Source organism: Podarcis erhardii (assembly GCF_964252035.2).
Source record: "Podarcis erhardii genome assembly, chromosome: 10".
NCBI lineage: Eukaryota > Metazoa > Chordata > Lepidosauria > Squamata > Lacertidae > Podarcis > Podarcis erhardii.
This window is the reverse complement of record NC_138500.1, coordinates 19,642,568-19,668,360: the sequence shown is the minus strand read 5'-3', so window position 1 is coordinate 19,668,360 and position 25,793 is coordinate 19,642,568. Positions and strand designations below refer to the sequence as shown.

The 25,793-nt window shown below is 44.2% G+C and overlaps 1 protein-coding gene and 1 long non-coding RNA gene across 3 annotated transcripts in view; one reads left to right on the top strand and one right to left on the bottom strand.

Moving 5' to 3' along the window:
* LOC309351334 (sodium- and chloride-dependent betaine transporter-like) overlaps positions 1 to 25,793 on the bottom strand; it is a 91,645-nt gene that overhangs the window by 64,578 nt on the left and 1,274 nt on the right. For both annotated transcript variants that reach the window (XR_014160798.1, XM_081878922.1), the window contains exons 2-10: positions 18,554 to 18,765; positions 17,262 to 17,396; positions 14,916 to 15,056; positions 10,714 to 10,801; positions 9,716 to 9,848; positions 7,299 to 7,433; positions 3,539 to 3,642; positions 2,317 to 2,441; positions 825 to 937 (exon numbers count right to left, since the gene is read on the bottom strand). Coding sequence is in view for 1 of the 2 variants with exons in the window: in XM_081878922.1 (XP_081735048.1) it covers positions 825 to 937; positions 2,317 to 2,441; positions 3,539 to 3,642; positions 7,299 to 7,433; positions 9,716 to 9,848; positions 10,714 to 10,801; positions 14,916 to 15,056; positions 17,262 to 17,396; positions 18,554 to 18,761 (1,182 nt within the window). In the remaining variant the exon portion in view is untranslated. The remainder of the gene's footprint in view (positions 1 to 824; positions 938 to 2,316; positions 2,442 to 3,538; positions 3,643 to 7,298; positions 7,434 to 9,715; positions 9,849 to 10,713; positions 10,802 to 14,915; positions 15,057 to 17,261; positions 17,397 to 18,553; positions 18,766 to 25,793) is intronic.
* On the top strand, positions 7,441 to 8,111 carry LOC309351401. The gene is made up of 2 exons (XR_014160828.1): positions 7,441 to 7,612; positions 7,961 to 8,111. It is a non-coding gene; the product is annotated as an uncharacterized lncRNA (long non-coding RNA).

Genomic DNA, 25,793 nt, shown 5'->3' with positions numbered 1-25,793 from the left:
CGTGGTAGTGGCGCCTGCCATGTGGAATGCCCTCCCACCAGATGTCAAAGAAATAAACAACTATCTGACATTTAGAAGACATCTGAAGGCAGCCCTGTTTAGGGAAGTTTTAAATGACTGATGTTTTAATGCATTTTTAATCTTTTGTTGGAAGCCGCCGAGAGTGGCTGGGGAAGCCCAGCTAGATGGGTGGGGTAGAAATAAATTATTATTATTATTATTATTATTATTATTATTATTATTATTATCTCTCCCCACTGCATAATATTTAACCATGTAAGCAGCTTGAGAAATGACGTTTCATTTGGGAAACCAAAAAGGTGGGGGGGGGGGAATGGATGCAACAAGAAGGAAGCTTGCATTTGTGTTAGCAAAATCTGTGGATCGTGACGGTTCACCTGGCACCTTCATTACCTGTCTTTAGGCTCCAGGCAAAAACATTCTCTATAACCTGGCCTTTGGCTGATTAACATTCTATGGCCTTTTAAATGTGTTTGTGAGAGGGGGTTATTGGTGGTGGTTTGTTTTGTTTTATTATGTATTATGTATTTTTATGTTGTGAACTTCCCTGTGATCTTTGGATGAAGGGAAGTATAAAAATTTAATTAATTAATCAGTTAATTAATTAATAATGCACATCTGATGCAGGTCAAAGTGACAGCTTCCCACATCTTTTCACCAATCTATACAACAAAATTAATGCTTATCATTTATTCGTGTCGCTCCTTTTTTCCAGATACCATTTAGTAGGTTTCCCCCCTGCAAGATACTATTACAGACATACCACCCCCAAACTCAGGAAAATGATAAATATTTTTCCATACTTGACTGTCCAGTCCCAAGAAGATCAGCATAAGGAAGAACAAGCAGGCCCAGATCTGAGACACAGGCATCATGGTGACAGCTTTTGGGTAGGCAATAAATGCTAAGCCAGGACCTACCAATTGAGCAGAAACAGGTGAACTGATGTTTCACTAACCCAATAGATAAACTGGGTTGATCTAGACACATCTACATCTATCATGAGGTGTCTTTCCATGTACAACAAGGTGGAGGGAAAGGGCCAGATTCAACTACCCCATTCAGCTGTCAGAAGTTGGTGCAAGGACTTCCACTAGCAGAACAGGACTTTCCACTCCCTCCCGTCATTCACCCTGTGCATCCGCCAAATCTGCTCTGGAGGATTTGGCAAAATCCCAGAACAGTGAACAGGTGGGAGGAAAGGAGAGATTCTTCCATCAGACAAGCATATAATGGTTGTACTGATAGAACAATCTCCTTCGTGCTACACAGAATTCCACCCAAACAGTTGCATCAAACCAAGTCATACTCATAGTAGATCTGTTCACACCAATGGACTCAAGTTAGTCAAGTCCATTGAACTCAATGGGTCTACTCGGGATATAATTTATTGGATACAACGCAGTGCCGTTTATCTTTCTAACCAGATGCTCAATCTAATATTTTATGCTGGCCTTTCTAGCAATTTTTTTTAACCTCCTTTAGTGTCATAGTGGGATCCTGGAACCTACAACAAAAGCTTCCAGGTTCTGGGATCCCATCCACTCAATTCTGGCCCTCTCATTCCCAACAGTCAGTCTGGATTCCACACCCTCTAAACATGCTCAGTCCATCCCATCAGGGTGGGGGTCTGTTATTCCTCCCCACATCTATTTTACCTTCATAACAACCCCACCAAGTAGGTTAGGTTTAGAGCTTCCTGGTGGAGTGGGGTCTTCCCATTGTCTCGATGGTCTCAGTCAGTGGATTTAACTAGCTCTCATAATGATCCATAAATGAGCTACTATATGAAAAGCCAGGTATTGCACAATAATACAGAATGGATCACATGTTCTAGGAATTTTTGTAGGGCATGAATGCAATCTTGGCTCTGAGAAGTGGCATGAAGATATGCATTATTCCACTATGTCCTGATATGTAATGTCAGCTGGTTCTGGCCAAAGAACAAACTCAGAACATCAACAGTTTTAGAGGCAATAAAAAATGTTTTCCACCCATAGTCCTGATAACTTTTATGCATCTCTTCAGGCTTGGGAAGGGCCATAGCTCAGTGGTAGAACATCTGCTTTGCATGCAAAAGGTCCTGGGTTCAAACCCCAGCATTTCAAGGTAGGGTTGGGAATGCCCCCTGCCTGAAGTCCTGGAGAGCCACTGCTGGTCATTGTGGACAATACTGAGCTAGATGGACCTATGGGCTCAGTATATGGCAGCTTCCTGTTCATAGTTCCATTCTTAAGACCCCAAGCCATGCTTTATATTTCACCAGTCTCTTTGTTGCAGTCCCTGCATGCTCACCTGATTCAGCCACATATGAGACGGGCACACCCTGTTCATGTGCCATGAAGCCCAACACGGAGAAGATGGCAAAGCCAGCCACAAAACTGGTGGCACTATTCAGGAAGCAGAGCATAAAGCAATCCCTGTCGGGGCAAAACGAAGGTGAGTGGGTTACAACTGGAGGATGTGCCTGTCCTTTGCACCACCAGGCTGGAGCTTGTGCATTAAAGGCTTGTGCATTAAATTAAATTAAATCCCCCCTCCACCTTTTATCACAGAATTTGAGCACTGGACCTACCAGTACTTATTAGCAGAGCAAACAGTTTGCAAGGCAGAAGATCTTACATTCAAGCCCAGCCCTCACATCTCCTGATAGGTCTCCAAGAGACCTTTGCTGAGGAGGTTGGAGTATGGTTCCTAGTCTCGTCATAGTCAACAGTGTTATGACTTCATATATGGTGTGTGTGTGTTCTCTCTCTCTCTCTCTCTCTCTCTCTCTCTCTCACACACACACACACACACACACACAAACAAACACACACACACACAGAGGCCATCAGTCCAAAAAAACCCACACCCCAAAAGCAACCATTAAATCATTGTTAGCTGAATGTCCTCACAAAATTAATCCAGGTAATTACTTTATTTACATTACTTATGAAGAGCCTTTGTAGTCTGCCCTTCACCTCAGTGGATCCCAGAGCTTAGTACAAAACGGAGAAGGTATAAAATCACATAAGGCACAATAATAAATCATCAATAAACAATAAGAGCAGCTAAAATAACAGAACAGGCTAACCTACTTTCAACTAAATGATAACCACTGCAAATGCAGAGGCAAAGAGACAAGCCTTTAATTGGCACCAAAATTATATGTGGACTTTTATGGGGAGGGTATTCTCCAAGTGGCTCACAAGTCTCACTGCGAATGAGATTGGTTGAATCATGATGAGCATATTGGAGGTGGGGTGCGATGAAATAATTTGGACAACTCAAAAGGAAGCATCATGAGTAGAGGAAAATCCATGTCCAAAACCTTGATGAAGTGAAAAATTCTACTCCAGTCATGGAATTTGGAACCTCTTGCTGCAGAATCCCAAGGGAGTCTGATCACAGTGAAGCACAGCTGAGCAGGGTTGCAATATTCCCCAAAGTGAAAATCTGGACAAAGTTTTTGAGTTTTTTTGTTTGTTTACTTTTTGTCAAAGTAGCTGAGATTTTTTGGGGAACATCTCCTTACCTGTAGCAATTGTTGTTGTACTTGTTGTAGCTGCCCAAAGCTATGAGGCACCCCTGGCAGATGGCATAAGAGAAGAAGATCTGAGTGCCTGCGTCCATCCATACCTAGAGCAAAGCAAAGGGCAATCATTTCTAGATTCAGAAAGCAAACAATCACAGTCTGGCAGACAGGGCATCATTTGAGATGCCAGGCACAAATCCTGCATCTGTGTCAACTGCCGTGCTTAGGTCATGTCTTTTATGCCCATGTGACAATTGCTGCTTTGGGAACAGAGTGGGAGAAGCCCTATTAACTTTCTTGTGTTAAATGTGCATTCTTGACCTTTGTAATGTTTTATTTTGAAATCTTTAAGATAATATTTCAGTTTCTTGCTTATTACACTGCTTTGAATGCACACTTTATATCCAACTTTCTTTGGTGATGTTTTATTCTGGGATGTTTTATTTGATGGTTTAGGGTTTTTTTAAAAAAAAACAACAACAACATATAAAGCGGTATATAAATGAGATGACTAAAGATGAAGATGCAGCACCTGTCGTTTCCATCATGCTATACATTTAGCTGAGCATAGGGACAGAGGAATCTCTCAACTTCAGTTTCTCTCACTTTGTTCTCTTCCCTACTTTATGCTTCGTTTACTCCATTTCTGCATTTGCACATTTTCCTATGAAACATTCACAAGAAAATTCATGTGCATTTGTGTGCAGAATTCTCCTCCTAATATGTGATTTTTTTTGTATACAATTTTGCACAATATATGCATTTCTGGAAACTTCCTCCTCTAATGCAATGTAGTGTGTACAGTATGTGTGCTTTATTTTCATTAATATATGTACTCTAGGGCACACTTTGGGGTTGAGAACAGTATTGCAAACTTCAGGGAAGTGAAAAATTCACTCTTTTTCATGTACAGTGGTATCTTGGTTCTCGGACTTAATCCGTTCCGGGAGTCCATTCGACTCCCGAAACTGTACAAAAACCAAGGCACAGCTTCCAACTGGCTGCAGGAGCTTCCTGTACTCAAGCGGAAGCTGCGTCGGACTTTCAGCTTCCGAAAATCGTTCATAAACCAGAACACTTACTTCCAGGTTTGCGACATTTGGGAGCCGATTTGTTCAACAACTAAGCCGTTCGAGAAATGTGAGTTATATAAAGGTAAAGGTAAAGGTAAAGGTAAAGGTAAAGGTAAAGGTAAAGGTAAAGGAACCCCTGACCATTACGTCCAGTCGTGACCGACTCTGGGGTTGCGGCGCTCATCTCGCTTTATTGGCCAAGGGAGCCGGTGTACAGCTTCCGGGTCATGTGACCAGCATGACTAAGCCGCTTCTGGCAAACCAGAGCAGTGCACGGAAACGCTGTTTACCTTCCTGCTGGAGCGGTACCTATTTATCTACTTGCACTTTGACATGCTTTCGAACTGCTAGGTTGGCAGGAGCAGGGACTGAGCAACGGGAACTCACCCCGTCGCAGGGATTCGAACTGCCGACCTTCTGATCGGCAAGTCCTAGGCTCTGTGGTTTAATCCACAGCGCCACCCACGTCCCATGAGTTATATAGGTTGGTACTAAAATGCAAACCCTTGAGTCTTGAAAGGGTTGGTCCCCCATATTCTGTCTCATTCATTTCCACTTGGCCTAGGAGGGCAGAGCCCTAAATGATGCCAGCTGCAGTCTGTTTCTACGAAATGTTTTGCGTTGCCGGCTAATAATTGCTACAATTGCTAATACTACCATATTTATGAAGCATGTCTGATATATTTATGTTTTAGTTGTGCCCATTTACTGATTTGTTGACTGCTTGGCTTCGAGCATTATTTGGTTGCTTGTGCTCTCCGTTCATTTCTTGGCTGCTGAAACTATTCGTTTAATCTGCTTTCTGGGATGTATTTTCAGCTTGCCTTGGTTTTATTATTGTTTATTTTCTATTGCTAAAGATATACGTTAACAGCAGTGGCATGTGGGGTCGGGTGGACCTGCCTGCCCAACGTTGGCAATGCGACTGATTATCTGCTTGGGATCATGTGGCCATGTGGTCATGTGATCATGGCGCCAACAGAGCTACAGACAATTCTCACACCATACCACCCAACATGTAAGCAATGTATGGGTAGCCCGTGTGATCAAAAAGCATGGTAGAAATGTCTTTAGAAACAATGGACACAAAACACCCTCTTTAAAAAAAATAAATGGCAATGGGGCATAAACCTGTAGCAGAAAGGATAGCCCGTCAATAGTTTCATATTCAGAGTAGCCACTTGTACTGTACAGTGGTACCTCGGGTTAAGAACTTAATTTGTTCTGGAGGTCCGTTCTTAACCTGAAACTGTTCTTAACCTGAGGTACCACTTTAGCTGATGGGGCCTCCTGCTGCTGCGCCGCCGCCGCCGCGCGATTTCTATTCTCATCCTGAGGCAAAGTTCTTAACCCGAGGTATTATTTCTGGGTTAGCAGAGTCTGTAACCTGAAGCGTCTGTAACCTGAAGCATCTGTAACCCGAGGTACCACTGTACAGTGATTTTTTTTGGTAAAAAATAATGAGATGCCAGTGCAAAGTGCTATGGGTACCTGCACAGTAAAAGGCTACAAAAGTAGATGGTACTCTGTACCAGCAGGTATAATCACAAAGAAGCATTGCATATGTGAACCACCAAAATAGAGGAAATCCACCCCCCCCCAAAAAAAATAGTAGTGCAGAAGAATTTCATAATATTTGCATAATATTTGCTGGTCCTACTCAGAGTAGAACCATTGAAATCAATTGCCCTGACTCATTTAGGTGCATTTATTTCAGTGGGTCTACTCTGAGTAGGACTTAGTTGATCACAACCCAATTACTATAATTTCAATAGCAATGCAACACATCTCACTACAGTGAGAAGATGGCGGCCTCTATGCCTGCTCAGTCTGAATGTTAACTGCTCAGTCTGAATGTTATCTTTAAACTAGTCTTGGACCCAACAGCCTATCAAATAGAGGACTGTCCACTGTAAAAAAAAATAATAAAGCACCCAGCTACCCTGTTCATAATTGTTGAACCACAAACTATGCAGAAATAGTTCCCATATTTCTAATATTCCTGACTGCTTGCAGTTGAGATGATAACTATGTGATTTTTCAGGGGTTTTTCTTTGGCTAGAAACTCTGGCCTCTCTGGGGAAATTCTGACGTTATCCATGAGAAACTAAAGCCAGATCCCAGTAAATTAGAAGAGACATTATCTTTCTCTTTCTTAATCATTTTCACTTAGGGCTCGGTGAAGCCATCTGTCAGGTATTGAATATTTAATAGGAGCGGCCGCATTTGCTGTGCCTTAAGTGCCAATGGCCTAACATATCCATATTTTAAAATATTCTGGCAAACAGCAGTCCTCGTGCTAGAGTAAACTTCTGCTGCCCTTTAGAAAGGGCTGTTGCCTTTAAGGTGGAATGCTAAAAACTGCTTTAGAGGGAGCAAGGTTGCCCTGTGTGACCTAGATATTTTTGTCCATGAGGATTCTTTTTTAAAAAAATAAAAATAAATCCAAACTGATGCAGAAATATGAACTTAAGATCAGAAAAAATGAGAGAAATTGGCAGATTTCCCCATCCTCTTTAATATGTAATCTTTTATGTTTGCATGGACATTTTATTCTACTGGTTTAATCTGGTGTCATGTTCTTAGAGCTTTGGTTCTTTAGGTAGGTATGGAGGAGAAAAATCAGATCTTGTGGTTTCTAGCCACCAAATTCAAGCCCATCAGATCAGAATCAGGCATAAACTCACCTGGGGATCTGCTAGCCTTGAAATGTCTGGCTTCAAATAGAACAGAATCCCTTCGGTTGCACCAGGAAGAGTGACCCCTCGAACCAGCAGAACAATCAACATCAGGTAAGGAAATGTGGCAGTGAAGTAGACCACCTGCAGGCAAGCAGAATGAAGATGTAGAGACCTCCTGAATTTAGGACTGTGATCGGGGTTAGAGAAGGAAGGTAATCTGAGAACAACATTGTAGAAAAGTGGAGCTTATTTACAACATACTGGAATACTAAGATCCAAGACACAATCAGCCCATGCAGGGGGAATATAGAAATAATAAGGTTAGTAAAGGTAAAGGGACCCCTGACCAATCGTGGCCGACTCTGGGGTTACGGCGCTCATCTCGCTTTATTGGCCGAGGGAGCCAGCGTACAGCTTCCAGGTCATGTGGCCAGCGTGACTGAGCCACTTCTGGTGAACCAGAGCAGTGCGCGGAAACGCCGTTTACCTTCCCGCCGGAGTGGTACCTATTTATCTACTTGCACTTTGTGCTTTTGAACTGCTAGGTGGGCAGGAGCAGGGACCAAGCAATGGGAGCTCACCCCATCGATCAGAACCACTGACCTTCTGATCAGCAAGCCCTAGGCTCAGTGGTTTAACCCACAGCGCCACCCGCGTCCCTTAATAAGGTTAGTACTAGGTACTTAAACATACATAACCCTGAAGGAAGGTATGACGGTTACAGTAATATTATGGGAATATTATAACAATGAAACAATTCATTGGGCGTTTTAAAGGTGCTAAAAACAGATTATTTTATCCTGGGCTGAGCAAAAACTTTTTTTTTTAAGAACTATTGTTGCTGCTGTTAAAAGCAGGTGACATTTAGGGACATCTCATTGGCAGTCAGAACTGCCAATCAAGCAAAGTAACTATGTTCACATATCACGCTAAGCCAAGCCATGGTTTAGTGTGAATGTGCATAGGCTTCTGAATCTGAAGAAGGTGGCTGTTTCGCTTTTCCTCAGTCATTCAGCTGCATTGCTTCACTTCACTGCACTGCATTAATCACAGCTCATGGTTTCAGATTACAAGACATAATCCATCAGACACCACACTGCATTAATCACAGCTCATGGTTTCAGATTACAAGACATAATCCATCAGACAAACCTTGGTTAGTCTAGAGAGAGCTAAATCACAAGCCTGGGTTCAGACAAAACTCTCAACCAACCCATGGCTTAGCTCAGCTCTGTAGCAGAACCACCAGGCAGAAGCAAAGCACCTGCCATCTCCTCTTCCAGAGCCCACACATTTGCACTAAACCATGGCTTAGCTCAACATGTGAACTAATATTATGTGTGAAATTACCCAGCATCCTTGGGTGACACCGCACTGCGCATTTCCCTGCCTCCAACATGAGCATGCTGTGAGCCAAGGATGCTGGAATGCACCTTGCCATAACATCACCACACATGGTAGGTGATGCTACCTGAAATTGACCCTCGGGTTTATCTTCAGCTGAACGGAGGGATGAAAGGAATCTGCGAGCTTGCCACACAAGGAGCTGATCGGGTCATTACTGAGTTATTTGCAGATCACTCTCCTTCCCAGGCTGAGAGGGAAAAAATGGCAAAAACAAGTTATTTATTGGGACAGTGTGATTTTTGCAGCTGCTGTTGAAGTTACAGAACAATCAAGCACGGGACGGAGCAATGGAGAACTTCTGAAACAACAATGGGATATTAGCTCCACCCAAGGCATGAAGGAGAACAACAACAACCGGGACAGAAAGAAACATCGTGGACAGAATAATTGCCACACACAGGAAGAACAAGGATATAGTTTGAATGCTTCACCTGTTGATTTAGAAATCATTTAATGTGTCTATACGAATAGAAGTTGTTAATATTGCAGTTGTTGTATAAGGGATTGCTATTTTGACTGGAGTGTAATTAAAATTAATAAGATTTTGGAACGCTGAAATAAAGTAAATCATCAAACCATCAATTCTAGCATGGGGGGCTGCCTAAATTACATAATTTGGCATCTGAACCTTTGGTTTTAGTAATTGCATTATAATTTGGCATTGTTATAATGACATAGCTGGCAACTTTCCCCGTTTTTTAAGGTAAATTCCCTTATTCTGAACAGGATTCTCGCAAGAAAAGGGGGAAGTTGACAGCTATGTATAATGAGGCTATTATTGGATTATTGTAATTGAAAACTAATAAAAAAATATCAGAGAGAGAGAGAAGGAGAGAGAGGAAGGAAGGAAGGAAGGAAGGAAGGAAGGAAGGAAGGAAGGAAGGAAGGAAGGAAGGAAGGAAGGAAGGAACCCTTGGGTCTCCTCCCTCTTCCTTTCTGCTCCTTCTTTGACACAGGGAACCTGACAGATCAGATCAATATATTTTAGGAAATGACAAGCACATGGTTGCTCCTACTTTGCCAGTGGACTTGACTCCTTTCCAGATGCAGAAGTAGCAGATGATCCAGGCCAGCAGGAGACAGAGAGCCAGTTCCCACCTCACGGTGCCCAGATTATGTATCCCATCCGTTATTCCCAAAACTCTCCTCCTGCCAGTGTGGATTAAAAGACAAGATACAGGGTGATGTCCCAAGCCTGACATTTCACTATTAGCCAACTCCAGCCCCTTCCTGATTATTTTGACTTAGACCCCCATATACAGTGGTGCCTCGCAAGACGAAAATAATCCGTTCCGCGAGTCTCTTCGTCTAGCTGTTTTTTCGTCTTGCGAAGCAACCCTATTAGCGGCTTAGCGGATTAGCACTATTAGCGGCTTAGCGGCTTAGCGGCTATTAAAGGCTTAGCGGCTTAGCGGCTAAAAGGCTTAGAAAAAGGGGGGGAGCGGAAAAAAACGCAAGACTCGCAAGACGTTTTCGTCTTGCAAAGCAAGCCCATAGGGAAATTCGTCTTGCGAAGCGCATCGAAAAACCCTTTCATCTAGCGGGTTTTTCGTCTTGCGAAGCATTTGTCTTGCGGGGCACCACTGTAGTCGGTTTCCTTTAGAACCCATCACTTACAGTGCCAATACTAAACGACTTTCCTTCATCTTCTTCCATTTGACCTTTGTACTTGGTTTCAATTTATCTTATTATCTTGAGCAATGGCCACTGCCCTCTTTTCACAGACTTCCCCTCCCCGCTCATCACATTGCATGGTTTCCCCTCCTTTGGACAGTGGACATTTAGCCTTTCTATCTTGCACAGAACTTGAGGCGTACAAATGTTCACATCCTTGTCCCTGGCTTTTTTTCAGTGCCCCTCTCAATAAACACATGAGTTCCCCTTTGCCTGGATCTTCTGTGCATGCTCCTTGTAACTTCCTTTTGCTGGAACATTACAGAGGCCACATTCAAAAGTCTCCTGCCTTAAAATTATTGGGGGGGGGGGGAGGAATCAGAAAAATCTGAATACATACTCCCAGAACTCAATGGCTGGAGAGGTGGCGTTAGCTGGCATGATATTGTCCTCCAAACTCGAGCTGTTCAGAAAGTCCACACAAAGAGCTGTGGAAAAGGAGAAAGAGATTGGGTGAGAGTCTGCAGCGCTCCAACAACATTCTGGCCTGGCTTTGACCGGAACCCTCCCCTGCCCAGAGTTTCAGAAGGAAATGGCAGCTCCTTATTTATACAGAATCCAGATGTTTGTGGTATGCAGGTTATTACTGAGCAACACAGATACAAACTCCCGTTTCCCCTCCTCCTTTCCCCCACACACTCGCCTTCTGTCATCGCTTTGCATTCATCCAAGTCCACCCTCACTTACACATGGGGAGGGGCTGTGAGAGAGAGAAGTTTATTGGTGAAATTCCTAGAGAGGGAAGTAAGTCGCAGAGCATCTAGCAGTGGTGGCGATAGAAGCTAACAACGTATTTTAAATGAGTAATGAAAGCCCAAGAGGAAATGCAAGAGAAGGAGCAGAAATTAGCAAATGTTAAACATAAAGCAATCATCATCGTCGTATTTTTGGAAGGAAAGACATTCACAAGAAAACATCCTCGCTTCTCGATCATTTGGAGAAGAAGGACTGAACCTTTCTTGCAGTGGTGCCATCAAGGCAAGGGCAAGGCTGTGGAGCAGGTGTCAGTACTGCCCCCTACACACACACACGCACACACATACATACACACTCATAGGGTGGGCTCTGTGTCTTACTTTAGAAAGGGCAGCTCTCTGTTTGAAGGAGCCCTCTCTCTATCTGAAGAGTTGTCCATGCTAAAGATGCAGAAGAACCACAAGAAGAGAGAGCAGCCAGGACTTTGACATTGCCCATCAACACTTAGTGCCTGGAGAGCAGACTGAGCAGCCGCCTAAGACACTTGGTCACTTTCTTTCCCAATATTGTGGGAAATTCATGCAGTGTTTGGGGGTTTTGTGGTGGTATAAATCAGCAAGGAGGACCATCACCTCTTTCTTTGTTGCCCTTGGCAGCCATTGTGTGCTGGCACACACACCAAGATAGGAATACAGCACCTCTCTTAAAAAAAAAAAAATGCCCCAAAAAGTATTGGGTGTGTTGTATTTTTAAGTGATAGTGATAATTTTAAAATTGTCTCTATGTATATAAATATTCAGACTTATATAAATCTAAAAATCAAATATGGGTCCTCTTTTTGGGTGATGCCTCCAGGGTCCGATAAGAACTTCAATGTACAGGAAAGTTTTTAATGTTTGATGTTTTTTCGTGTTTTTAATATTTTGTTGGGAGCTACCCAGAATGGCTGGGGTAATCCAGTCAAATGGGTGGCATAATAATAATAATAATAATAATAATAATAATAATAATAATGGCCCTGCTGAGCCAAGCCAAAGTCCAGCCGAGTCCATCACCTTCTTCTCTCAGTGGCAAACCAGAAACCCACAAAAAATCTGCAAAGAAGGTCCTGAGGTTCACATCACACTCTCCCTCCCTCCAATCCCAGCAACCATTCAGATATTCAGAGGCATACTGCCTCCAACAGTAAAAGGTAAAGGTAAAGGACCCCTGGCCGGTTAAGTCCTGTCAAAGGCGACTATGGGGTTGTGGCACTCATCACGCTTTCAGGCCAAGGGAGCCAGCGTTTGTCCACAGGCAGCTTTCTGGGTTATGGGGCTAGCTTGACTAAACCACTTCTGGTGCAATGGAACACCTTAACAGAAACCAGAGCGCACGGAAATGCCATTTACCTTCCTGCCACAGCTGTACCTATTTATCTACTTGCACTGGTGTGCTTTAGAACTGCTAGGTTGGCAGGAGCTGGGACAGAGCAACGGGAGCTCACTCCATCGTGGGGATTCAAACCTCCAACCTTCTGATTGGCAAGCCCAAGAGGCTCAGTAATTTAGACCACAGTGCCGTGAGCATGAAGGACCCCAAATGCAGCAGGGCTGGCTTACTCCATTCTAGAGTAAGTGACGTTTTACCCATGGCCATTTATAAAGAGATAATCGTCACCTGCTCCCCACCCCCCGGGAGGACCATAAAGAGTCTAAAATTAGCAAACTATGGGCAGATCCAGACCACACATTTAAATCAAGTTTAAAGCACATGACTACCCTCCCTCAAAGAATTCTGGGAACTATGGTTTCCCCTTCACAGAGATGCCATTCCCCAGCACCATTAACAAACCACAGTTCCTGTTATTATTTGGGGGGTGTCATGCTATTCAGATGTGCGCTAGATATACTGTTAACTTGTGGCATGGGTGCCCTTACTTGGAAATTGTGAAGGGAAGGCCACCTCCAGACTGGGAACAGGGATCAGAGCCTAAAGATGTCATTAAATTTGGGGATAAGAATTTGTTGAACCTAATTGTTTATTTGGAAGATTTGGAATACATGAGGGGGTGGGGAGGGGAAGTCCTAGTTATTGGAAAAAGTTTATAAATTGGATTTAATTTGTTTTAATTTGGAAAACCTTAATAAAAATTATTTAAAAAAAATAAATAAATAAAGATGTCATTAAAGATTAAATGCCTGGTATGAGTAAAAGGAAAATGGTGGTTTGTAATATGGATACGGGGACGCGGGTGGCACTGTGGTTTTACCTAGGACTTGCCGATTGCATGGTCGGTGGTTCGAATCCCCACGGCGGGGTGAGCTCCCGTCTTTCGGTCCCAGCTCCTGCCCACCTAGCAGTTCGAAAGCACCCCTAAGTGCAAGTAGATAAATAGGTACCGCTTTAAAGCGGGAAGGTAAACGGCGTTTCTGTGTGCTGCGCTGGTGCTGGCTCACCAGAGCATCTTCGTCATGCTGGCCACGTGACCCGGAAGTGTCTCCGGACAGCGCTGGCCCCCGGCCTCTTAAGTGAGATGGGCGCACAACCCTAGAGTCGGACACGACTGGCCCGTACGGGCAGGGGTACCTTTAATGTGGATACACTTGTTCCAGCCTGCAGAGAAAGAGGCAAAAGACTGTAACAGAAGGCAAGAGGCATTCAGAGGCCAGGTGGAACCTCTGCCTTGCTTCTCCAGGGCCCTGTGGATTCTGAATAAAATGAAATAAAGCAAAGGCTGAGTGTACAAAGGTGGAGTTCACAGCCCCACTGCATGAGACTCTGGTCTCTTCAGCGACTTGAAAGAGAGAGGCAGGCGGGGGGGGGGGTTGCAGTGTTTATTGCCATGTGAGGAGGTCAGTGGTACAACATTCTTATCCTTTCAGTCATGAGTTCAGAAGGTCATGTTCAGCTCACAGAAAGGCTGTCCACAAAGCCAGGAACCAGCCAGGCACACACACAAAGGCTTTAAGGGAAAAGAACTAGACTTTTTTTTTTACTCAGAACAGAATTGACTACAACATATCTAAGGAGGAAAGCAAAGAGAAGAATGTGCAGTGAGTATTTCCTCTCTCTTTTTTCCCCTATGCCCCCAAAAGCAAAACAAAAACAAATACCACTCTCTGGGAGTTGCACTCATGAGATTAAAACAGCCACAACCCTCACACAAGGGTTTTTCATTCCAAGACATCATGAGGTCTTTTTAAAATAAAATAAATAAAATAAAGGTACACCCCACATCTCTATCATCGTGATTGGGCTCAGAGAGAAAATAGACCATATCAAATCTTCTGAAAGACAAGACAAAGACGTATCACAAGCGCTAGGTTGCCTTGGTCCAGAGCCATCCCTAACCTTAGGCAGAGAATGATGGAGAAACCTCAGCCAACAGATTTGGGATAGCCTTTGAATTCTTCCAGTAGTATCAACCACAACATCTGGGGTTCATTCACCTGCCCATCTAGGTCCTAACTCAGAACAGACCCATTGAAATTAATGGGCCTAAGTTAGCCATGTACATTAATTTCCATAAGTCTATTCTGAGTAGCATTGGATACAACCCAGTTTATGTTATCATCTGCCAATAATGTCCTACATAGGACTAAGCAGTCAGTCTACGCAAAAGAATAAATGGACACAAATGTCACATCAGAAGTGACAATATTCAAATGCCAATATTTTTTGCTACTTTAAATTGCCAATTACTTATTATATTTTCACCAGCAAGGGGGTGAGAAAAAGGATTTCCATTTTTAATTTCGTCTGCCAACGTATCTTGCGCCTGAACTTATATAGCAAAGTAAGAAGAACTACAGTTCCATTTCTTCAGAAAGCCAGGCAGGAGGTGGCAGCTTGCCAGAGTCATACCTGTGTTCCAGGTATTACTGCAGCTGGCCCAGGGTAGAACAGCAGTGAAGGAGTTAAATAGGTAGAACAGGGCCCAAGCCAATATGATGATGTAGTAGACATTCAGGAACGATTCGATGACTTGGGAAGCATAGCCAATTCCTGAGTGGCAGAGAGAGAGAGATAAAGGTGATGGTTAAAAACAGACAAAAAGGGCCACAATTTCCTGTCAAGCTGTGATTGAAAAAGACATAGGTTTTCAGTTACTGATAGGACCAAACATAGTTCAGAGACTGGCCAGAAGCAGAGGTGGGGAAGCTGTGGGTCTCCAGATGTGACTGCCATCATCCCAGGCCGTGCTCACAGGGGCTGATGGGAACTGGAGTCCAGCAATGTCCAGAAGGTCACTAGTTCCCCAACTCTGGTCTGAAGGCAGGTGAGATCCACATGCCTGTGGAGGGCAGAACCATTGCTTCACAGTGGACAGGGCAATGGATGCAAATTTCATATTTGTAGAGTCTTCCTCTTTGGCGATCACTCGTAGCCAGCGGCGTAGCGTGGGTTGTCAGCACCCGGGGCAAGGCAAGTAATTTGCGCCCCCTAACCCAGGGCAAGGCAAGTAATTTGCGCCCCCTAACCCCTAACCTGCCACCGCTGCCAGCTCCTTCTTGCTGCTGCCTGGGCTGGGGTATTTACGGTAAGGTAGCCACGGCGGCGGCGGCGGGTCCGTGTCAGGTGATCTGAGGCGAGTTGCCGCTGGCGCTGCCGCCCAAACGACGCCGCTTGCCCGGAGGAGGAGGGCAGAGAGGCGAGGAAAATGCAACATGGCCCAGCAGCTGCAGCAGCAGCAGCAGCAGCGGGGCTGTGAGGAGGGGCTGCCTGGCGCGCCTTCTGCGGCCCTGACACGCAGGGACCGCGGTGAGTGCTGAGAGCCGCTGCCTGCTGGACGCCTTCAGCCCAGACGCGCGCACAGCTCGTCGGTTCCGCGAGACATGGGGCTCTGCTACAGCCTGCGCCCGAGGCTCTTCAGCGACTCCGGAGGCGGTGAGCACGCCCCCCCCAGATGTTGTGCCTGGTGTGGCCGGCCCCCCCTGCACCCCCCACGCTACGCCCCTGCTCGTAGCCAAGTAAGATTGTATTTCCATAAACATGGTTTTGACATTGAGTCCGTAAGTGACTGTGGAGGCCAATTCTGGATCCACACATCCTTCCACAGTGGGGACATTAGTTCCCAGGCGGGAGTTGATCACGATGTGGATTTGCCAAGTGTGCCTTCCTCTTAGCACGTTTCTCCCTTGCGTCCTGAGTTTGAGTGTCTTCAAAGCCCATTACACCTTTGGTAAAGGCTGTTCTCCAATTGGAGCGCTCGCAGGCCAGTGTTTCCCAATTGTTGGTGTTTATACTACATTTTTAAAAACTGCCTTGAGACAGTCTTTAAACCTCTTTTGTTGACCACCAGCATTACGCTTTCCATTTTTAAGTCTGGAATAGAGTAGTTGCTTTAGAAGACGATAATCAGGCAACCGCACAACATGACCAGTCCAACGAAGTTGATGTTGAAGAACCATTGCTTCAACACTGGTGATTGTTGCTTCTTCCAGTACGCCAGTATTAGTTCGCCTGTCTTCCCAAGTGATGTGTAAATTTTCAGAGACAGTTCTCTCTCTTTCTCTCTCTCTCTCTCACACACACACCTCTATCCTCCATCCAGGCAAGCAATAAACATTACCAGAATTCAAGGACACATTCCAGGCAGGCAAAACCACTTGGGGGTGAAGCAATGGCCATGAGGAGTGTGGCCTGTGGAGAGTTCCTAGGGCCAGGCAGAGAGACCTGGAGGGCCACATTTGGCCCTTTGCATGAGGTTCCCCATCCCTGTTGTACATGATCAGTTAGTACCTCTGCAGCGTAACCTACCACTCCTAGCATAAACAATGCCTTGCAGGAAATCACCTCACTCTTCAACTCCTCACTGCTGCTGCAGACAGGGAGCTCACGTTTTTATCTTAAACACAGAAAGACTTGCGGACTTGTGGTTCCTTGTTGTCGCCACCGCTTCTTCCTCCTCTGAATATCTGCCCTTTCACACCTGCCTTGGCAGGGGCTCTGCAGTTTTAAACTTGTTTTGCTTTTGGCTGCTTCTTTGCCACCACCTTTTGACTCTGTACTGAGAACCAGCTCTGCCTCCAATATCTACACTTCAGAATGACTCGCGCTTTTGACTTAGACTGCAGTTCTGAACAGGTACAACGGCAGCTGGCTCTGAGCCATGCCCTGTAGCAGGGGAGCTCAGAGGGAATTAGATCAAAAAGTACAGTGCGTGTTTGGCGGAAAGCTACCAGGACTTCCCTTGTATTACCAACTTGCCTTCAAAGATAGGGCAGATCCGTCTCCAGGCAGTGATCCCACCCTGACTGGTATACTGCCCAAGGGCTGTCTCCAGCAAGAATACTGGGATCCCACAAGCAAAGAGGAATATGAGGTATGGGATGAAGAAGGCACCTGTGGGGAAAGAGAGCAGAGAGAGAAGCTGAAGCAAATTCATTATTAACACCTTTGTTAAAAAGAGGGGAAAGTGATATTTTCACAGGGCTGGATTAATGATCTTGCAAAATAGCTGCCTCCACAAATGCACATTTAGAGTCGTACCTTGGTTTTCGAACAGCTTAGTTCTCAAACGTTTTGGCTCCCGAACACCACAAATCCGGAAGTGAGTGTTCCAGTTTGTGAACATTTTTGGGAATCCGACAGGGCTTCCTGCAGCCAATCAGAAGCCGCTCTTTGGTTTCTGAATATTTTGGAAGTCAAAAGGACTTCTGGAATGGATTCTGTTCAACTTCCAAGGTATGACTGCACTAGAGTTCCATCACTATTTTTTGTTTTTACAAAATGGAGGGCAGTGACAAACGAGAGCAGAGAAGCAGTGAAGAAGTGGAATCCTTATGCTGACTACCTCTTCTCTGTTCTAAAACACCCCCAGCTACTTTCCCCCTCTCTCAACAGGGGGCAAGGGAGGCAAGCACCCACCCAAACAAGGTGCTTACCTCTCCCACTGGCCCCTCCCCTTTGCTGGACTCCTGTCAATAACATATGCTACTAATTTTTTCAGTTCTCAAGCGTTTTGGCTCCCGAACACCACAAATCCGGAAGTGATCATGTGGGAAACAGCTCATCCACCTAGAGATATACTATGCCCCTTATGTGTGTCCTCCTCCCCCCAAAAAAATTCTGGTGCCACCACTGGGGAGGGGGTGAACCGAGCTCACAGTTCTTTGACACAAAAAAATGATTGCACAGTTTCAAAAAAAACCTATCTTGTGCAAGGCTGTGGAAATCTGTTATCTACTTTGTGACAAATATCTAGCTCATAAAATAGTCCTCTTTGCAATAAATCTGCTGCACAAAATATGATTAGCAGCTGCTAAGGGGACCATCTTATCTAATGATTTTTTTTTAATCTGATATATTTTTAATTAGTTTCTTCATTGCACGTCATAAATTTTATAGTGAGTTTTATGTTTAGTCTGCATATTGCATATGGCTTGCTGTATTGCAAGCTTAAAATGTGCTGCTACGATTATTTTTTTATTGTTTCCTGATGACCAATGGCTACAATGAAATAAAGGGCACTAGAAAAATTATGGATGCTGTGCACTTACCACCTCCGTTCTTGTAGCAGAGATAAGGGAATCTCCATACATTGCCCAGACCAATGATCTCTCCAGCCACAGACAGTAGAAACTCCACTTTGTTGGTCCACTGTCCTCTGTCCTCAAGCTCATCCTTCCTCTCTTCTGACTTTTCTTCTACCGCTGGCACAACCATAATCCCACTGGATTCCCCATCCCAAGGTCCTTTGCTTTCCATGGCTCTGAAGGGCAAGGGATGACAGAGGGGAAGGCAGATCACATGACATGGGGAATTCTCATAGGATACCTATCAAGCTGTTTTGCTTTGCTTTGCTTTGCTTTGCTTTGTCCAAACAGTTTCTTATGTTCAAGGTGACCATGAACCAAGGAGTGAGACAGTGAAAATAAGGGGGGTGAAATTGGATCCAGTTTGCATCCAAGGGTGAATCTATTGAATCTGCACTTTCCAAAATAACATGAGAACTAAAACACAGCCATCCTTCAAAATTCACACTTCTCCAAATTTTGAGGTGCAATTTTCCAAACAATGGGTTGTTGTTGTTGTTTTTAAAAAAATGCATATATTAGAGATGGTGTGCATAAAAATAAATATATTCATGAAAATAACATCCAAAAGGGCATTATTTTAGGGGAAATTATCAGCAAAGAATGTGTACATTAGACAAAACCACATGCAAAAATGTATTTATTCAGTGAAATTTGCACTAAAATGCTGATGAATTTTCATGAGGATCTTTTTAAAAAATAACAACAACCTGAGGCCTGCAGGTATAGGGCAGTACACACATTTTATATTATTATTATTATTATTATTATTATTATTATTAGCAGCAGCAGCAGCAGCAGCAAACTGAATTTAAGGTTGGAAAAATGAGAAATATAAACTACAGAAATTGCTACTTGAGGCGGACCTTTGTGGGGAAAATGATACAGGGTTGTATTTACTCTATTCATAGTACACCCATTGAAATGAATAAACCTAAGTCGTGTCCATTATTCCAATGGGTCTACTCCAATTATGGCTTACATTGGATTCAATCCACAGCCCTCACTGGTCTAAAACCACTTCTTCACATCTATGTGAATCGGCAATGGCCAGAGCATGAGAAAGAAAGAAAGAAAGAAAGGAAGAAAGGAAGGAAGGAAGGAAGGAAGGAAGGAAGGAAGGAAGGAGGAAAAGAAAAGAAAATGAAACTAAAATTTAAAACCTTGAATGTAACTGTTTAACCAGAAGTAACGGATTCTATAATCCTTATCTAGCTGAACCATTCCTCAGAAGCTTTGCATCACTTCAGTCTAATTTGCAACAGCTTAGGCAAATATAGGCTTGCCCTGGTAGTAACCTTGAGAACTTTCATCTATCAGTAAAAGCAATAATAGTGAAAAGCAAGCTAATTTATATCTGTGAAGCCATTTTTGTATATGATGAAAAACCTGAAGAAAATTCATCATCGCAAATAAAAAAACCAGTGCGCATCCTACTGCCTGCACAATTATAACACCCCAATATTTAATTCAATCCAAAGACTAAACTCAAATAGTGTCGTTTACATGTGCTATTTGAACTCAGAATTTTTGAATTTCAGTGATTCAAATTCTGAACTTATATTTTAAAAAATCCCAAATACCTAACCATAAGATAAATTGCAGTGAGACAAGATTTAAAAACTTCAGTTTCTCTTGACAACCCCACCACCACCACAAGGCACACAATAACCCTTCCTACAAGGCACCATTTTTCATTCATTCAAGATATTTATACACCACTTTTTAGGCAGAACTCACAAGACACTTTGCGTAAGTTCCTTACAATGAGCATCTTTTCTTTTTAAACTTTATATAAGGCAGCAGGGAGCCTGACTCCTGAAGTTGTTTCTGCTTCTCTCCTCAGGGCAAGATGCTCCCTCAGAAATCCCTGTGGCAGCAGTTGTAGGGAGGGGCCGCCACAGGAAGCTGGATGGTGGCAGCGCACAAAACTATTTGTGTTTCTCCCCTTTTTCCCTCACTCCTGTTTCCTCTCCTCCATCCCAGGCCCTGCACCCTCCTCTCAAAGGTGGTGAGAGCCAGTGTGGTGTAGTGGTTAAGAGCGGTAGACTCGTAATCTGGTGAACCGGGTTCGCGTCTCCGCTCCTCCACATGCAGCAGCTGGGTGACCTTGGGCCAGTCACACTTCTCTGAAGTCTCTCAGCCCCACTCACCTCACAGAGTGTTTGTTGTGGGGGAGGAAGGGCAAGGAGAATGGTAGCCGCTTTGAGACTCCTTCGGGTAGTGATAAAGCAGGATATCAAATCCAAACTCTTCTTCTCTTCTCCTCTTTGTCCTATCCCATATTGCCTTCCCATGTCTGTGCCTCGCATGTGTCAGCAAACCTGATATGCTTGCTGTATAATGACCCTGACCCAATGAACCCTATTTTCACCTTGTCCTTTTTCACTGATGGCCTGCCACCTGCTGCGCTGAGGATCAGCTTCGCTGTTTGCAAACACACACACACCACCCTGCTTCTCCAAGATCCTCAGATTGCTAAGAGAGTCATCTGCTGTATCCAGATCTGTTGCAAATATGCCATCTGGCTGATCAGCTAAGGAAAATGCCTGTTCAGCGCAGATGCCTCCTCCATCTCGTCAGAGCTCCATGGCTTGTCAAGTGAACGCAAGCCAATGCTTTGTAATGGAACCTGTTCTGAACTGTCACAGTCTTCACCGCATTCCAATTTGCGTCTGCCAAATGCAAATCATCAAGCAGAGCAGTGCTTCGGACAACGCTTATTAGCAATGTCATTATGGGCAGACAGCAGAAGATCTAACTTCAATTTATTTGCTTATTAGGGATGAAAACAAAGCCTATCTCCATAGCCAACCTGTTTTTATAACTATTTACTTGCATTATGAGAACACTCGATCAGACACTTGTTCTGATGAAGCACAAACCTTGACGGTCTTACATCGATGCGGAGCTGAATCTTTTCTGCAGAATTCTTTTTTGTCCATTTAATAAGTTTGTTAGTAGAAATGAATGGGTGCCAAGTGCAAATATAATATTAAGCCAGCTTGGCAGTTTCAAAAGTTTTTGACTTTGTTTACTGCATATAAATGCAAGTAAAGCAAACGTGCTAAACTGGATCCTTCTCTGGGGCATCAGGAACATTTTTGGTGCAAACTACGTTATGTAGATTTGCACAGGGTTGTTTACATCAGCAAAAACTACTGGAAAATTTCCCCATTCAGAATTTTTCAGAAAATCCATACCACTGCAGAAATCAGAATTCAAAGTTCCTGCAACTTTCCCCAAAAGTACATACTTAGTATGTACAAAATCCAAGGTTTAATCACTTCTGCCAGAGAAATCCTGGAGAACAGCAGCCAGTCAGGATAAACAGCCCTGGGCTAGATGAGCCTATTGGCCAGAATGTGTTATAAGTCAGCTTCCTATATCTTATTTTTTTTTTAAGGCAAGAGCAGAAAGGGGAGTTCTGTAGATCGATTTATCATTGCAAAATTCACAGACCACTATGAAATTGCTAAGAAGACTATTTTAAGCACTTCGTATAATGTGGCATGACGCTTGCAAAGCACTCCCAAGTCATATGTCCAGTATGATTAAAGCCTGAATTGTGTCTCTCTGTTTGTAGGATTCATCAGCGCCATTCCTTACTGGCGCCTCTACAGGGATGGACCTGGGCTTGCTGAGCTCTGTAGACAAGAATCGGAATTGGAATGGACAAACTGATGGAAATCCCTGCACAATCTACAACATGGGGAACCTCAAGCCAACTGGAGGTCAAATGTGGCCCTCAAGGCTTCTCTAACTGGCCCTCAGGACTCTCTCCAGCCCATACCCACTCCCCAGACTACACCTTTCCCCACCTCTGGTCTGTGCTTTGGTTCACCTTTTGCTGGTGCAGGAATAGGATCTTGCCTCTTGCATGCCTAGATGGAAAGGTAGGGATCCATGCGCCTGCAGGCGCATGTGTGCATGTGCAGTTCCTATATATATATATAATCATTAAATTTTCTAATATACATTTCAAAATAACCATTTAAACAACCTTAAATCAATGACTTCCATTCTTCTCTTTCCATAGTTCATTTTGCATATCATACATCCCTGCATATTTTATATGAACCAAACCATTCAGTAATCTATTGTTACATCCACCAAAACTTATATACACTGTTGAATTTATCTCAGTGCTACCAGCATTTTTAAATGAACACAGTTTTCACCCATATATTCAGTAAACATTTTCCAGACTTCTTTAAATATACATTCTTCATGTTCTCTTATTCTACATGCTAAATCTGCAAGCTGCGCATATTCCATCAGTTTAAGTTACCATTCTTCTTTGGTTGGGACCTTGCTCGTTTTCCATTCCCCCTTCATTTTATTTACTGCAAAAAGTTTGCAATTTCAGGAAAGTTGGCTGGTAACTCAGGACCTCCCATTCAACTATAATCATGCAACCTGAGTTTGCTGGTTTGTATGCATCCCACAAGGGACGTGGGTGGCACTGTGGTCTAAACCACAGAGCCTAGGGCTTGCCAATCAGAAGGTCAGTGGTTCGAATCCCCATGACGGGGTGAGCTCCCATTGCTCAGTCCCTGCTCCTGCCAACCTAGCAGTTCGAAAGCACGTCAAAGTGCAAGTAGATAAATAGGTACCGCTCTGGCGGGAAGCTAAACGGCGTTTCCGTGCGCTGCTTTGGTTCGCCAGAAGCGGCTTAGTCATGCTGGCCATGACCTGGAAGCTGTACGCCAGCTCCCTCAGCCAGTAAAGCGAGATGAGCACCACAACCCCAGAGTCAGCCATGACTGGACCTAATGGTCAGGGGTCCCTTTACCTTTTATGCATCCCACCTGAAAATTGCAAGACTGCAAGTGCCTCTAGTCGCAGTCTTTCCCAGTATGGTGTGATGCATTTGTTTCTGTTTATTTTATAATTGTGTGTGTGTGTGTTATGTGTGTGTGTGTGTGTGTGTGTGTGTTCCTAAATCCGCATTTATAGGTATAAATTAGCATATGTAAAATTTATTCAAATCTGCACCCTCTTTCATCCTTTTTAAAAAAATGTGTTGCATTTCCTCACCTCCAGCAGCTATAGCACCACCTTTCCAATCCAAATTGGGTCTCCCTCGGCTGTATAAATTTTTTTTAAAGAGAGACAGCAGTCCATTCACAAAGTTTGTCCGTATAAGACAAGGGTATCAGGTTTACATTATAATAGTTTGTATGCAGTATATATTGCTGCCTTTAGACTAGACTCCTAAGGGGAGGACTCTGCATTCCCATTTCCAGAAATTTTGCAAAACACCTTTTCCCCCCAAGGATACTATGTATGGATACTATAAGAGCTAGTCTAGAAAGAATGACCATTTCCGAAATGGAAGGCAGGGGACCTTCCATTTTGAGTTTGCAGATTGCACTTTGGGATCCTTAATTAAAACTTCAATCCCGTGCACACTTACCTGGGAGTAAGCAAACTTGGTAGGATTTACTTCTGAGTAAATATGCAGAGGATTGCACTGTAGCAGACTCATGCCTTCAATTCCTGTTCATACATGAAGCAATAAAATCAACAAAGTCCCATAAAAGATATACCAACACAATGGAGATGACCACATAGGATTCCCCTTCCTTGGAAATTTTAAAGCAGAGGTTGGATGGCCATCTGTCTTAAATGCTTTACAGTGGTACCTCGGGTTACATACGCTTCAGGTTCCAGATGCTTCAGGTTCCAGACTCCGCTAACCCAGAAATGGTGCTTCAGATTAAGAACTTTGCTTCAGGATGAGAACAGAAATCGTGCTCCGGCGGCACAGCAGCAGCAGGAGGCCCCATTAGCTAAAGTGGTGCTTCAGGTTAAGAACAGTTTCAGGTTAAGAACGGACCTCCGGAACGAATTAAGTACTTAACCCGAGGTACCACTGTATTTGAGATTCCTGCATTGCAGAGGATTGCACTAGATCACACCTGGGGTCCTATCCACACTTACATGGGAGTAGGTCCCATCTAACTCAGTGATGATTACTTCTAAACAGAGATATGGCTATAACACCAGGGTTCCCCACCACCAGCACTGCCACCAATTGCTCCATTAAAAGGGGTGGCTGGTTGGGATTCCTAAATGTTTGGTTTGGCACAGCCCTGTCTCAGACGATGGCATTGGTTGAGATGAGGGATCATCAACAGTGCACTCTGGACTGCCCACAATTCCCTGTGGTGGGTGGGCTGTCCTGCTGCACACCTATGCAGGTGAGAGAGTCAATTTGCTAAGCAATCGAGACATTTGCAGTTCATCCCAGGTGACTTTTGGCCAAGTTAATCTCTGCCTACATCTCTATGGAAGCAACTCTCTTTGCCAGTGTTCAGAACAGGCCTGCCAAGCCAGACTGAGGAACAGCCCCAGAGGTAAAGTCCAAGGTTTGACACCTTGTGTCAGCAATTGCTAGTTGAAGGAGTGGCGCAACTGTGCTCACAGCAGCAATATTAAGGTCAATAGATAAGGGACTTCCTTTAGGAACTCTTTTAAATTATCTGCTGCAGGCTCACATACAGACAAATTGATATATGCAGCAATAAACCCCACACGGGATGATGCACGGCTTGCTCAAGACATTTGGGAGCCTGAGGCAAACCACAGAATGGCATCCTCCTCTCCACCAGGGAAAAATGGGTGCATGAAAAGCTACATCAGGAACAGGAGGGGGTGGGAAATAAAGATCTACATCAGGATCTGCTGCCCCATGGATCCTGCCGCCCAAGGCAGTTGCCTCACCTTGCCTCATGGGCGGGCCAGCACTGGGTTGATGTGTGCTCATTTGAGGGCAAAAACATGGGCACAAACCTGTATGCTGATGTCATGCTTGCACACCGTGAGGCATGCACAAACATTGCACTGATGTCACACGGCCCTGGGTCCCCTCTATCATGGGGGCAAGAGGTGTGAATGGAGCAGTATCCCTGCCCCAAAACGTTGGCAAGTGCCAATGGTATTGCGTATGACCGCTCCAATAACATCATGAGACCAAATCATTATGGATGCACAATAAAAAGAATATATCAAGGAGCCTAGATTTGTTTCACAGAGGTATTAGCCTGGCTCTCACACACACCAAGCACCAAACCATGTTTTCCCCAAGGTGCTTGTTTTCAGGGAAGCAATGTGATTTCTCAACCTCAGTGAAATGAAAACAAATTCTTGGAGTCTGGTCTGCTGTTTTCCATACATGTACACACACACCACTGGGCCT